Source organism: Periplaneta americana, chromosome 16 (genome assembly GCF_040183065.1).
Source record: "Periplaneta americana isolate PAMFEO1 chromosome 16, P.americana_PAMFEO1_priV1, whole genome shotgun sequence".
Lineage (NCBI taxonomy): Eukaryota > Metazoa > Arthropoda > Insecta > Blattodea > Blattidae > Periplaneta > Periplaneta americana.
The window spans coordinates 165,303,309-165,316,381 of NC_091132.1; the positions used below are offsets into that span (position 1 = coordinate 165,303,309).

At 34.6% G+C, this 13,073-nt stretch overlaps 1 protein-coding gene across 5 annotated transcripts in view; it reads left to right on the plus strand.

Annotated features, from left to right (window-relative positions):
- Nucleotides 1–11,240, plus strand: part of LOC138691769 (gastrula zinc finger protein XlCGF28.1-like) — a 218,554-nt gene extending 207,314 nt beyond the window's left edge. For 2 of the 5 annotated variants that reach the window (XM_069814132.1, XM_069814133.1), the window contains exons 2-5: nucleotides 4,703–4,800; nucleotides 5,346–5,483; nucleotides 5,807–5,886; nucleotides 8,578–11,240. In XM_069814132.1, the coding sequence (XP_069670233.1) occupies nucleotides 4,708–4,800; nucleotides 5,346–5,483; nucleotides 5,807–5,886; nucleotides 8,578–9,319 (1,053 nt within the window). In that variant the 5' untranslated portion in view covers nucleotides 4,703–4,707 and the 3' untranslated portion in view covers nucleotides 9,320–11,240. Of the gene's footprint in view, nucleotides 1–1,028; nucleotides 1,242–2,541; nucleotides 2,812–4,702; nucleotides 4,802–5,345; nucleotides 5,484–5,806; nucleotides 5,887–8,577 lie in introns of those variants that run through there. The other 3 variants (XM_069814131.1, XM_069814138.1, XM_069814135.1) reach the window with 3 other exon arrangements.
- The last annotated feature ends 1,833 nt before the right edge of the window (nucleotides 11,241–13,073 follow it).

Sequence of the window (13,073 nt, forward strand, 5' to 3'; positions counted from 1 at the left end):
CTACAAGACGGCAATGTGGAGGATTTGTAGCTCATCATAGGCGTATTCAGACACTCCTATCTCTAAGTAATAATTGTTATTTTAAAGTCTTATACCGACCTCAAAATGATTATATTCGTTACCATTTTTTTTCCTGGACTCTCTTCTTCTGAAATACGTCAAAAGATTTTAGAAAATGATACTGTGAACTTACAGTCAGAAGAATTTCCTTCTTCAGAAGTTGCATTCACTCCTGATTTACAGCCGATTGCAGCACACTATTTCGCCATAATAAAAGTAAATTTAACAGAATTTTTATTAAAGGAAGGTTTTCTTTCGTGTAAACGTCCATTTGCCATGTTAATTACAAGAGAGAGATGCGATTCATGAGTGGGAATACTATGGAAGTAACACGTCACGTTTCTTTCTTTCTTTTTTTTTTTAATATATAGCTGTGGACGAAAGAGAGAGACAGGTGGAAAAACTTAAAAAATCAAGGGAGTTTGGGGCTGAGAAAAACTGAATATGTGAACTCCAAGCCTGTTCGCCACTTGTCTCAGTGTGGTTTCGCTGCTCCACTGAAAAAAAAATATTGAAGGGGAAACAGTCGAAAATACACGTGACGCAATAGCTACCACATAACAGCAGTGTTGCCAACTGGACGGAAATTCCGTCAAAACTGACGGATTTTCAATGTAGCGGAAGGGAAAAAAATGGCTCTGACGGGTGACGGATTTTCTGGCGGAAATTACGATTTACATCGTCTTATAACATTTTTTTTGCTGCTGTCAGTTATAATTGTTTAATTGTTGGGATATTTTACTTTTTATTTGAATTGTCCTGCCTGTTCCGTACTATGTTTAAGATTCCCCTTTTTCAAATTTCCTCGTACTCAAGTTAGATGTTGACGAATTATTATTTTAAACAGGATTGGTAAGTAAGTTGTGTTAAAATGTATTTTATATTTATTTATATACTTATTTATTTACTTATTTATTTATTTATTTGGTCTTATTTTTTTATCTTGACGGATTTTGGCGGATTTCCAGGTGTTACACAGACGGGGATACAATTTATGTGTTGGCAACAATGGTCGTTAGAGGAGCTGACTTAGGGATCACAAAAAGAAACGCCGGCAGATGTAAGTCTGCACATTGGAAAGGTACTTTGTCCCTTCATAGTGCCAGTGGAGTCCAGTAAACTCGCTCATATGACAAGTGTGAAGTTCGAAGACTGAGCGAAGACCGCCAGAAAGAACACCTGGATTTGTAAGACTGAACTGTAAAAGTCCCCTGTGCGAATAAAGTCGAGGAACTCGTCCAAGTAGCAGGGTAATATATGAAGCTAAGCCAGTCCATCTATGTCGAAATTTGTTTGCAAAATCAACGGAATATTTAGGGTTAAAGGAATGTAGGTTCGTGGCCCATTTCTTTTAAGGTTCGTCCCGATATTTGTTTTAGAGGTTTAGGAAAACCTTAGGCGGGATGAATTTGTATAGAGGTATTGTGTATCCAGTTTACAATGTTGACGTGTACTTACTTACTTACAAATGGCTTTTAAGGAACCCGAAGGTTCATTGCCGCCCTCACATAAGCCCGCCATCGGTCCCTATTCTGTGCAAGATTAATCCAGTCTCTATCATCATATCCCACCTCCCTCAAATCCATTTTAATAGTATCCTCCCATCTACGTCTCGGCCTCCCCAAAGGTCTTTTTCCCTCCGGTCTCCCAACTAACACTCTGTATGCATTTCTGGATTCGCCCATACCTGCTACATGCCCTGCCCATCTCAAACGTCTGGATTTAATGTTCCTAATTATGTCAGGTGAAGAATACAATGCGTGCTGTTCTGCGTTGTGTAACTTTCTCCATTCTCCTGTAACTTCATCCCGCTTAGCCCCAAATATTTTCCTAAGCACCTTATTCTCAAACACCCTTAACCTATGTTCCTCTCTCAGAGTGAGAGTCCAAGTTTCACAACCATAAAGAACAACCGGTAATATAACTGTTTTATAAATTCTAACTTTCAGATTTTTTGACAGCAGACTAGATGATAAAAGCTTCTCAACCCAATAATAACACGCATGTCCCATATTTATTCTGTGTTTAATTTCCTCCCGAGTGTCATTTATATTTGTTACTGTTGCTCCAAGATATTTGAATTTTTGCACCCCTTCGAAGGATAAATCTCCAATTTGTAATTTCCATTTCGTACTATATTCTGGTCACGAAACATAAACATATACTTTGTCTTTTCGGGATTTACTTCCAAACCGATCGCTTTACTTGCTTCAAGTAAAATTTCCGTGTTTTCCCTAATTGCTTGTGGATTTTCTCCTAACACATTCACGTCATCCGCATAGACAAGAAGCTGATGTAACCCGTTCAATTCTAAACCCTGCCTGTTATCCTGAACTTTCCTAATGGCATATTCTAAAGCGAAGTTAAAAAGTAAAGGTGATAGTGTATCTCCCTGCTTTAGCCCGCATTGAATTGGAAAAGCATCAGATAGAAACTGACTTATACGGACTCTGCTGTATGTTTCACTGAGACACATTTTAATTAATCGAACTAGTTTCTTGGGAACACCATATTCAATAAGAATATCATATATTACTTCCCTCTTAACCGAGTCATATGCCTTTTTACAATGTTGACATTACTGGACATAAGTAATCCAGAAACTTATGTGTCACGGTCTTCTATGTGGATTGCCGTCAAGCTAGCTTAATCACTTTTTGTGAGAAAATATACTAATATAAATTTGCTGTATAGATCTGGTCTTATGTTTCTATACTAATCGTCTCCTTCTCCAGTCACAGCTGAAAACAGGTATATAAATGTGATTGTTTCAATGAGCAGTGGGCAATATACTGCATTTTTTTTTTCACAAAAATGTAGGAGAAAACGACCAATTTTATCGAATGCGTGATCGTCCACGGAACAATTCGCTGAAGTTGAGAAACTGACGTAATAATGAATGTACGATTGGAAAGATAGAATGTAGGTTATTATTTTCTAATGTTCTGATGGATTATAGTCGAACAGAATAGTGGGAGAAAAGTATAACCAATGTTTCGCAACGAATTGGCTCTTAATTAAGATGTATTTACATCTATACACCTGTCCAAATAGATAGATATACATCACAAAGAATATTTTGCTCAGTTATCCTATTTTACTGCATGTGGTGTGGTTATGAGCCTACGTATATGGCTAGAATTGTCTACTTTAAACTTCCGCCCACATTTTCCGAGCACCTGGTCAAACTGGAAATGGATCTCCACAAAATGTAATAGCCAAAATAATCATCTCTGTAGAAAAAAATATCAGTTACGATTAGTGTAACTAATTTAGACAATTACGCATTTCTGTTTTTAAATATTAAATTTTGTGCCCGCAAATTGAAATTCCTAATCTAACTATTAATATTTGTGTTATTCTTTAGTATAAACAGAATTTTGAGAAAGGGAATTGACACTTTTTTTTAAATAAATTGAAGGGCAAGATTTGATTTCTTCTCGTAGATGGTAATATGGAGGCACAGTATGTAAGAGATTTCAAGTTCCCTGTGTAATCGAAATCGGTAATCACTTATATTGTATCTCAATAACTATGTAGAGCGATCGGTAATTTCATAGAAACTATATTATCTTCACTTCAGTTATTTTCTACTATCGATATGCGAAGTCCACTTAGTTTTTGGTTCGTAAGATGAATCGATAAATCGAATTGCTATTAGACTATTTTGATATTTTGACGTTTTAGAGAATTGTACGTCGAGCATTTTGCTGGTTTAAATTTGGATATAAATTGTGAATTATAAACTTATTGGATGACCCATGTACTTTTCTTTCTTTATTCAATGCTATGTCTTTCGTGTCCAATCTTTTAGTTATTACTACCTCTGTTTCGTACTTTAGTCATCTGACAATATATATCGTTCTAAAGCCTTTCCGAAACTAATTTGTCTATTCCTACCTTTTTTTTTGTTACTTTTTATTGTCTCTATTTTCGCGACACATACTTTTCATTGCCACTTCTATCTCTTACTTCTTATACTCATATCACATATATATATTTTTTTTTTCGTAATATCTATCCCACCTGATGCTATATTCCTTACTAATTCTTAGTCCTTACTGATATGTAACATGGCTGACATACTTCTCGATGATTTTGCCAACATGTAACATGGCTAACATACTTCTCGATCATTTTGCTAATTACCTCACTTCACTAATTAATTTACCAACTTTACATTATATTATTACACTTTACATAATTTAAGCGACTCATACACTTATCTTCCATTATTCTATACTGTGTCTTTTCATGTCTTTTGTTTTCTCTTTTCACTTCGTCTATTTCGTACTTTACTCGTCCGAAACTACGTAATATAGACATCTGCATTTTGTTGAAAATGGCGGAACGAATCCATTTGACTAAATCATATACAGAACTTAGTGACAAAAACTATCGTGAAATCATTGATTTTTTTTGTTAGGCAACTACTGTAACTTATTCCTAGTATCACATGCTCATAATTATGTACTGTCGTACACATTCGTTTGTATTTTTGTGGTAACTTTTGTGTGTTGTGGCGCGTACACAGAAATACGCACACTACGCAGATGTGGACTTATCATTGCCAAGCTAGTAAGTCTATCTGCGTATTTCACATACTTCATATTAACTTATGTTACTTAATTTTCTTTTTCAGTCGTAATGGACGTGATCAAGATGGAACCTGCGTCCGACCCACTGGATATACAGACAAGTGGTATCGCAGATATAGAAGAGAAGAAGCCTTTATCTGAGGTATATTGAGAGCAATTACTATTTATTATCTAAATGCGTCATTTATAACTAGGGAGCGCATTCCTTTGTAATTACTTCTTCTTTTTTCCACCACACGAAAGTTGAAAATTGTGAATGTGAAGTTACAAACGGAATTTTATTTCACATAAAACACACATACTCACAAAATGGTGTGAATACATAAATTCACGACACAAAAAACTTGAAGTCTTCCTCATTTGCATGGATTTTTAGAACAACATTTAAATAATTTAAAACTGAATCAATAATAGGTTATTTTGAATAACATTAACCTTTATATTTTGTTGTGGATCCTTCTGATCATACCGGTAACAAATATACAATAAATATATTCTTTTACTCGTATATGCTGCACTACAACACTTTTCAGATAAATTATTTTACTATTTATTTTGCAATAGATACATGCGCGTTTGTTGACATCAGTATTAATAAAAATGTGGACGGACTTTATAAATAGTCACGATTTTTCGTGAACAACTTTTATACTGTTTTGTCTAATTATTTTGTTCTTTATGTTGCAGGAAGAAAATTTATTAGATTTGGACGTCACAAAAATAAAAACAGAATGTATTGACCACAGATATGACATGAAATCGGAGATAGTATTTGAGGAATCTGCAGTGCCAATTGACTTTCCCATGCTGAAGAGTGAAGCTGAGGTGAGTGCAGTCTATGAAGTGTGCTGGTCGGTAGTTCTCTCTCTGATACTTTCTGGCTGACGTAGCTGCTACAGTCATCCCAGTGGTAACTTTTACCCTATTCAATTTTTTAGTTAATTGTTTTACTAGCACTGTTTAGATTATTTGAATCATGTACCGTACTTGCTGGTAATCCGTTAGCGTCAAAATGGATGCCCACATCTTTCACAACATGTTTCCATTACTGACTTTACGTTAAAGATTGGATGAGTTGTACATTTTTACTGCCTGATCTTCATGTATTATTGTGCTCTGTGTCTGTTTTGCGTAATCTTCTGCTACAGGAAGAGTTTTGTGAGTTGGATCAAGTGAAGGAGGTCAAAGTGGAAGTAACAGCAGAGGAGAATGAAGTCTTGACTGAGAGGTGAGTGTAATATACGAGTCCCTAGTTTGTTGTTGGTTTTACTGCTTTATTTAAATAATGACGACATAAACATATTTTTAATTTCAACGTGATTATTTTATATATGAAAACTCCAGTTCACGTTGCGTATATAAATGGCATGAATGGTAATATATTCTATAACTATCACGAACACCTGCCCTACCGCGACGGTCAGCGTGTCTGGCCGCGAAACCAGGTGGCCCGGGTTCGAATCCCGGTCGGGGCAAGTTACCTGGTTGAGGTTTTTTCCGGGGTGTTCCCTTAACCCAATACGAGCAAATGCTGGGTAACTTTCGGTGCTGGACCCCAGACTCATTTCACCGGCATTATCGCCTTCATTTCATTCAGACGCTAAATAAACTAGATGTTGATACAGCGTCGTAAAATAACCCAGTAAAATAATAAAAATAAAAATAATCCATCACAGATCCCGAGTTTTAACAAAGAAATTAGAAAATCTACGTGGATTTCAATTTTTGTATTTAGAAATTTCATATTATTATTATTACTGCTACTATTATTATTTTTATATTATTATTATTATTATTACTATTATTATTTTTATATTATTATTACTACTAATATTATTATTCTTATTTTTATTATTATTATTATTATTATTACTGCTAAAATTATTATTATTATTATTTTTATATTAATATTATTATTATTATTACTACTACTACTACTACTACTACTACTACTACTACTACTACTACTACTACTACTACTAAAACTGGTACTATTATTATTATTACTATTTCAATTCTCATTGTACTAATTTTATAATTTTATAATTATTATTTGATCAATGATTGATGTAGACCATTATATTGTTTGTATTTCATCTCATTGCCATTTTCTATCATTCATTCTCATCATCATTTGTTGTTTTGTTCTGTTTTGTATCGTGCAAAACTGTAATTGGCCTTGTGCTGTTGTTTTTGCACGTTAATATTCTAAATAAATAAATAAATAAATAAATAAATAAATAAATAAATAAAATTACTATTATTTTTATTATTATTATTAATATTATTATTATTTCTTATTTTAATATTTTTATTATTACTATTATTATTTTTATATTATTATTATTACTAATACTACTATTATTGCTAATACTATTAGTATTATAATGATATTATTATTATTGTTATTATTCTTATTATTATTATTATTATTATTATTATTATTATTATTATTATTATTACTGCTACTATTATTATTTTATATTAATATTATTTTATATTAATATTATTATTATTACTATTATTATTTTTATATTATTATTATTATTATTCTTACTACTATTATTATTATTATTATTATTATTGCTACTATTATTATTTTTATATTGATATTATTATTACTATTATTTTTTATATTATTATTATTATTATTACTACTATTATTGCTAATACTATTAGTATTATAAGGATAGTATTATTATTGTTATTATTATTATTATTATTATTACTATTATTAGTATTATTATAATAATAATAATAATAATAATAACTATTAGTGTTACAATTATATTATTAGTATTATTATTATTATTATTATTATTATTCTTGTAAATTTTAATTCTATTCAATTTCTAATTCCGTAATACTCTCGTGTGTATTGTGCTGGGCTATGATTGGTCCGTGACTCTTGATGAGCACATTAAAGTAATAAGAATAAGAATAGCCTGTTACGTCCTGTTAAAAGCAGAGTTCTTCCCTATGAGTTAGGTCTTTAGTAACTCATGTTGTGAGTTATTCCGTGTAAGGGATAAATAAATGCTGTAATTGACATTTGAAACAGAAAAAATGTAGCAAAATGTTCCAAGGATGTATTATTAATATCGTGTATTGTATAAACTAAAATAATAGCAGGAAATGAAACCCTTAAGCAGAAATCTGTAAGTTGATCTTCGTATCATATTTCCAGTAGCTCCATCTATCTGACAGCATGCTCTTCGCCATGTGATAACTCTTACGTGTTTTCTCCCGGCTCAATGACTGGACCAAGACTTCCTTACCAAGTTTATATTCAATCTACTTCCCAAGAATTTGGCAGTGGTTATGGATCAGTTGCAAAGGGGTTATTTTTGCCGTGTGATTTGTCCTGATGGAGGTTGTGTTCATAGATATATATTTCTATAGAAGCAGGACGAATAGTATTAGTGATTGAGTGGATAGCGGTTTCTGGGTCTGAGATGCCTACAGAATTTCTGAATTAATTTTGTTAAATGTGCTTCCCCCTTTGGAAATGTAAAACGTCAAGCATCTGTACTATTATTATTATTATTATTATTATTATTATTATTATTATTATTATTATTATTATTATTATTATTTAATTTGTACGATACTGTCGGTAGATGTTTATTTTATTGTATTAATTTTATCTCTCTCTTGGATTTCTATTGTCCAGTGTCTGTTGTCCAGCACATAATTATTAATAAATAAATGAATAATTATTGTTATTACTATCATTATTGCCCTTATGATTATTATAATTACTATTACTACTTAATTTTTTTTTAAATAATCTGTACAAAAAGTAACTGAAGGTGAAAGTCCATTATCAATTTCTCCTATATTACTCTGCTTATGGGGCATATATTTCATCGTTTGAAGTCTAGACATTCTAACCACTAATGACACTTATAATTGTTAGTGTTGCAGTCAGCCATAATAGTGGTGTTGCAAAATTCTACGGAAATAGTCGTGAAGAGGACGACGGCAAGAAATACGATTGTGACATTTGCGGAATGTCTTTTCTCGACTCTGCAAGACTCAAAAGCCATTACCTCGTAAACAAATGTCACAAGGAATTCAATGGAGATGTGCGTGGAAAGTGTTTTTCACGATCGGGGGATTTCGAAGAGCATTCACGCGTTGACTCAAGCGAGAAACCATTCAGCTGTGGCGTGTGTGGCAGGTTGTTTTCTAAATCCCACCATCGCAACCAGCATTCACGCGTGCACACAGACGAGAGACCATTCAGTTGTGATGTGTGTGGAAAGAGTTTTTTGCAATCGTCACATCTGCAGACCCATTCACGCGTGCACACTGGCGTGAAACAATTGAGTTGTGACATGTGTGGAAAGTGTTTTTCAAAGTCCTACGATCTCAAGAGGCATTCACTTGTGCACACAAACGAGAGGTCATTCAGTTGTGATGTGTGTAGCAAGAGATTTTCGCTTTTGGATTATCTCAAGAGGCATTCAAGCGTGCACACAGGCGGGAAACCATTCTGTTGTGATGTCTGTGGAAAGTGCTTTTCAAAGTCCTACGATCTCAAGAGGCATTCACTTTTGCACACAAACGAGAGGTCATTCAATTGTGATGTGTGTGGCAAGAGATTTTCGCGTTTGGATTATCTCAAGAGGCATTCACGCGTGCACACAGGCGCGTAACCATTCTGTTGTGACGTATGTGGAAAGTGCTTTTCAAACTCCGGCTATCTCAAGAATCATTCACTCGTGCACACGGCCGCAAAAACATTCAGTTGTGAAGTGTGTAGAAAGAATTTTTCGCGCTTGGCTAATCTCGAGAGGCATTCACTCGTGCACTCAGGCGCGAAACCATTCTGTTGTGACGTATGTGGGAAGTGCTTTTCAAAGTCCGAGTCTCTCAAGAGGCATTCACTTGTGCACACAGGCGCGAAACCTTTCAAGTGTGACGTGTGTGAGAAGTGTTTTTCAACGTCTTCAATTCTTAAAACTCATTCAGTGGTTCACACCAGTGAGAAGCCATTCAGTTGTGACCTTTGTGGAAAGTGTTTTTCGCACTGGAACTATCTTTATAAGCATACAATTCTACACTCTGGCGTGAAACCATTCAGTTGTGACGTCTGCGGAATGAGTTTTTCGCGCTCCGCATATTTGAATATCCATTCACGCGTCCACACAGGGGAGAAGCCATTCGTTTCTGACGTGTGTGGAAAGTATTTTTCAAAGTCGAGTGATCTGAAGAGGCATTCACTTGTGCACACAAACGAGGGGTCATTCAGTTGTGATGTGTGTGGCAAGAGATTTTCGCGTTTGGATTATCTCAAGAGGCATTCACGCGTGCACACAGGCTCGTAACCATTCTGTTGTGACGTATGTGGAAAGTGCTTTTCAAACTCCGACTACCTCAAGAATCATTCACTCGTGCACACGGCCGCAAAAACATTCATTTGTGAAGTGTGTAGAAAGAATTTTTCGCGCTTGGCTAATCTCGAGAGGCATTCACTCGTGCACTCAGGCGCGAAACCATTCTGTTGTGACGTATGTGGGAAGTGCTTTTCAAAGTCCGAGTCTCTCAAGAGGCATTCACTTGTGCACACAGGCGCGAAACCTTTCAAGTGTGACGTGTGTGAGAAGTGTTTTTCAACGTCTTCAATTCTTAAAACTCATTCAGTGGTTCACACCAGCGAGAAGCCATTCAGTTGTGACGATTGTGGAAAGTGTTTTTCGCACTCGAACTATCTCTATAAGCATACAATTCTACACTCTGGCGTGAAACCATTCAGTTGTGACGTCTGCGGAATGAGTTTTTCGCGCTCCGCATATTTGAATATGCATTCACGCGTCCACACAGGGGAGAACCCATTCGTTTGTGACGTGTGTGGAAAGAGTTTTTTGCAATCGGCACATCTCCAGACCCATTCACGCGTGCACACAGACGTGAAACAATTGAGTTGTGACGTGTGTGGAAAGTGTTTTGCAAAGTCCTACGATCTGAAGAGGCATTCACTTGTGCACACAAACGAGAGGTCATTCAGTTGTGATGTGTGTGGCAAGAGATTTTCGCGTTTGGATGATCTCAAGAGGCATTCACGCGTGCACACAGGCGGGAAACCATTCTGTTGAGACGTCTTTGGAAAGAGTATTTCGCTCTTCGTACATTTACATGAGCATTCACGTGTTCACACAGGCGAGAAGCTCTTTTGCTTTGATGTGTGTAGGAAGGATTTGCACTCCCGAATAATCTCTGTCTGCATTCTCGTGTTCACGCAAGCGGGAAGCCGTTTAGTTCTAAAGCTTGTGGAAAGGGATTTTTGCGTTAAAAATATCTCGATGTGCATTCACGTATATACAGCTGAGAAGCCATTCAGTTGTGATGTGTGTGGGAAGTGTTCTGGAGGTCCGGTTAATCTCCAGATGCTTTTTCGTGAAGAACCTGTCGTGAACTGCACATCTTACTATTCATCCATGCGTGTACATAGTTATATTTCATAATCCTCTGCTTTAATCACTGTATGGGTTTATTATGTTAGCTTTAATTTGTACTTCTGCAAAATAATCTTTGTTTGTTCTTAGCCTCTATAATAAATGGCTTTTTTTTAATTAAGCTGGTAATCTTTCATTACTTTGACTTTTATTGTAATTGTAAATTGAAGATTAATTTTAATTATAATTATTAATGTATTGTTAATATTGTAGTTGTAATTCCCTGGTAGGGGGGAAGAGTAGGCCCCATTCCATTATCTCTACCAGGTTAAATAAATATATAGTATAGTATACTTTTCGTAAGCCTGAAGCCATATAGTTCGATCTTGTGTGGAAAGTTTTTTTCTGCTAAGGGGTACCTCAAATGGTGTTTACGCTTACTTCCTCGCGAGAAGTGATTGAATTGCCAAGTTTTGGCTTAACTTTGTTGAATAGGGGAAGTTTGAAATGTGATGCTTGTGGGAAAACCTGTACACAGTTGAGTAGTCTAGAAACTCAGCAATCCATTCTCATAAGGAATAAACCGTACTAGTGGAATGACTGGTAAAACTTGCGTACTATAATCTTTTCACAATGTGGGTAGTAGTATTAGTATTTATTTATTTAACCTGGTAGAGATAAGGCCGTCAGGCCTTCTCTGCCCCTCTACCAGGGGGTACGTTTACACAAGCGAGAAACATTTCAATAGCTTTGCAAACGCTTGCTCTGTTACAAGCACTCCAGAATCCATTTCGTATGAAGGATATGGCATTTTTCTTCTACTCACAGGTATGAACTGTTACAATTCCGGAAATTCACTGTAACTGGTAGTAGCGATTTTATCAGAGAATTTTTGCGCGTTCAATAATATTTACGTATGATAAGGACAAAAAAAAAACTACAGTGGCTTCATTGCAGCTTTAGTATCAAAGACTTATGGACGATAACCTTTTGATAGACACGAAAATCTTCAGATCACCGTTTTGTTGTCCTTCAAGTTAATCTTCTGATCTGCAGCCATTCCACTCCAGAGCTGTCACATGTACGTACCTACGTCACATCCGCTATGAATCACGTATCGGTCAGAGATGGCGCTTTCTCGCAGCTTCGACTTTGGAACTATTGAGAGTTGGATCCAGTGACAAAAATCTGACGGTAACAAGATCACAGGTTTATAAGTGACACCTCAGCGCTATTGTGGAAAGAATTGTCTGGATCCAGGTTACTTACAATGACATGCATGCATACATACCGGGGAGTTGTAATCCATTGGAGATATTATTGTTATTATTATTACACTGATTTGCATTTAATAAACATTTCTGCTACAGTTACTTGTTCTAGTTAACTGAAGTGCCCTGAATCCGAATCTGTATTCATATTTTCATTACCACACTATATTTATCTGTAATTTTGAAAATGAAAGTTAAAAAATGTGGAAGTTGATAAATATCATGAGTAAAAAATAAATTCAATACGTTAATTTAAGTTGTATGATTGCGTTTAGGTACTGATGGTTGTTGGTTCCGGTCCTATATTCAGATTTTCTTTGTCACGCCAGGATTTTCTGTAAATTTTGGAAATAAGGAAAAACAATGCAAGATATAAACAAGGATATCAAAAGAGTCAAATAATATTTTTAAAACATATTGTAATGCCATAATATAACATTGCAGATTATAAAATTATTTATGAACCCCTAGATTATTAATAAAAATAGTTTCCAGTAATAAAAATTATTTTATATATTTAATGTAATAATATGTTATATTAAGTCCTATATATTATTATTAATAATTCTATGGTAAAAAAATGAATTTTTCAAAAGTTATTTTTTTTTTTTTTTTTACTTTACTCTTAACTAAATATAAGTATTAGAATGAAATTCATCTATGTTGATCAAAGTAATACCATTTTCGATGTAACATACAAGAAAATTTATCATTTCAAATATTATAAAAAATTCTTGATTTAT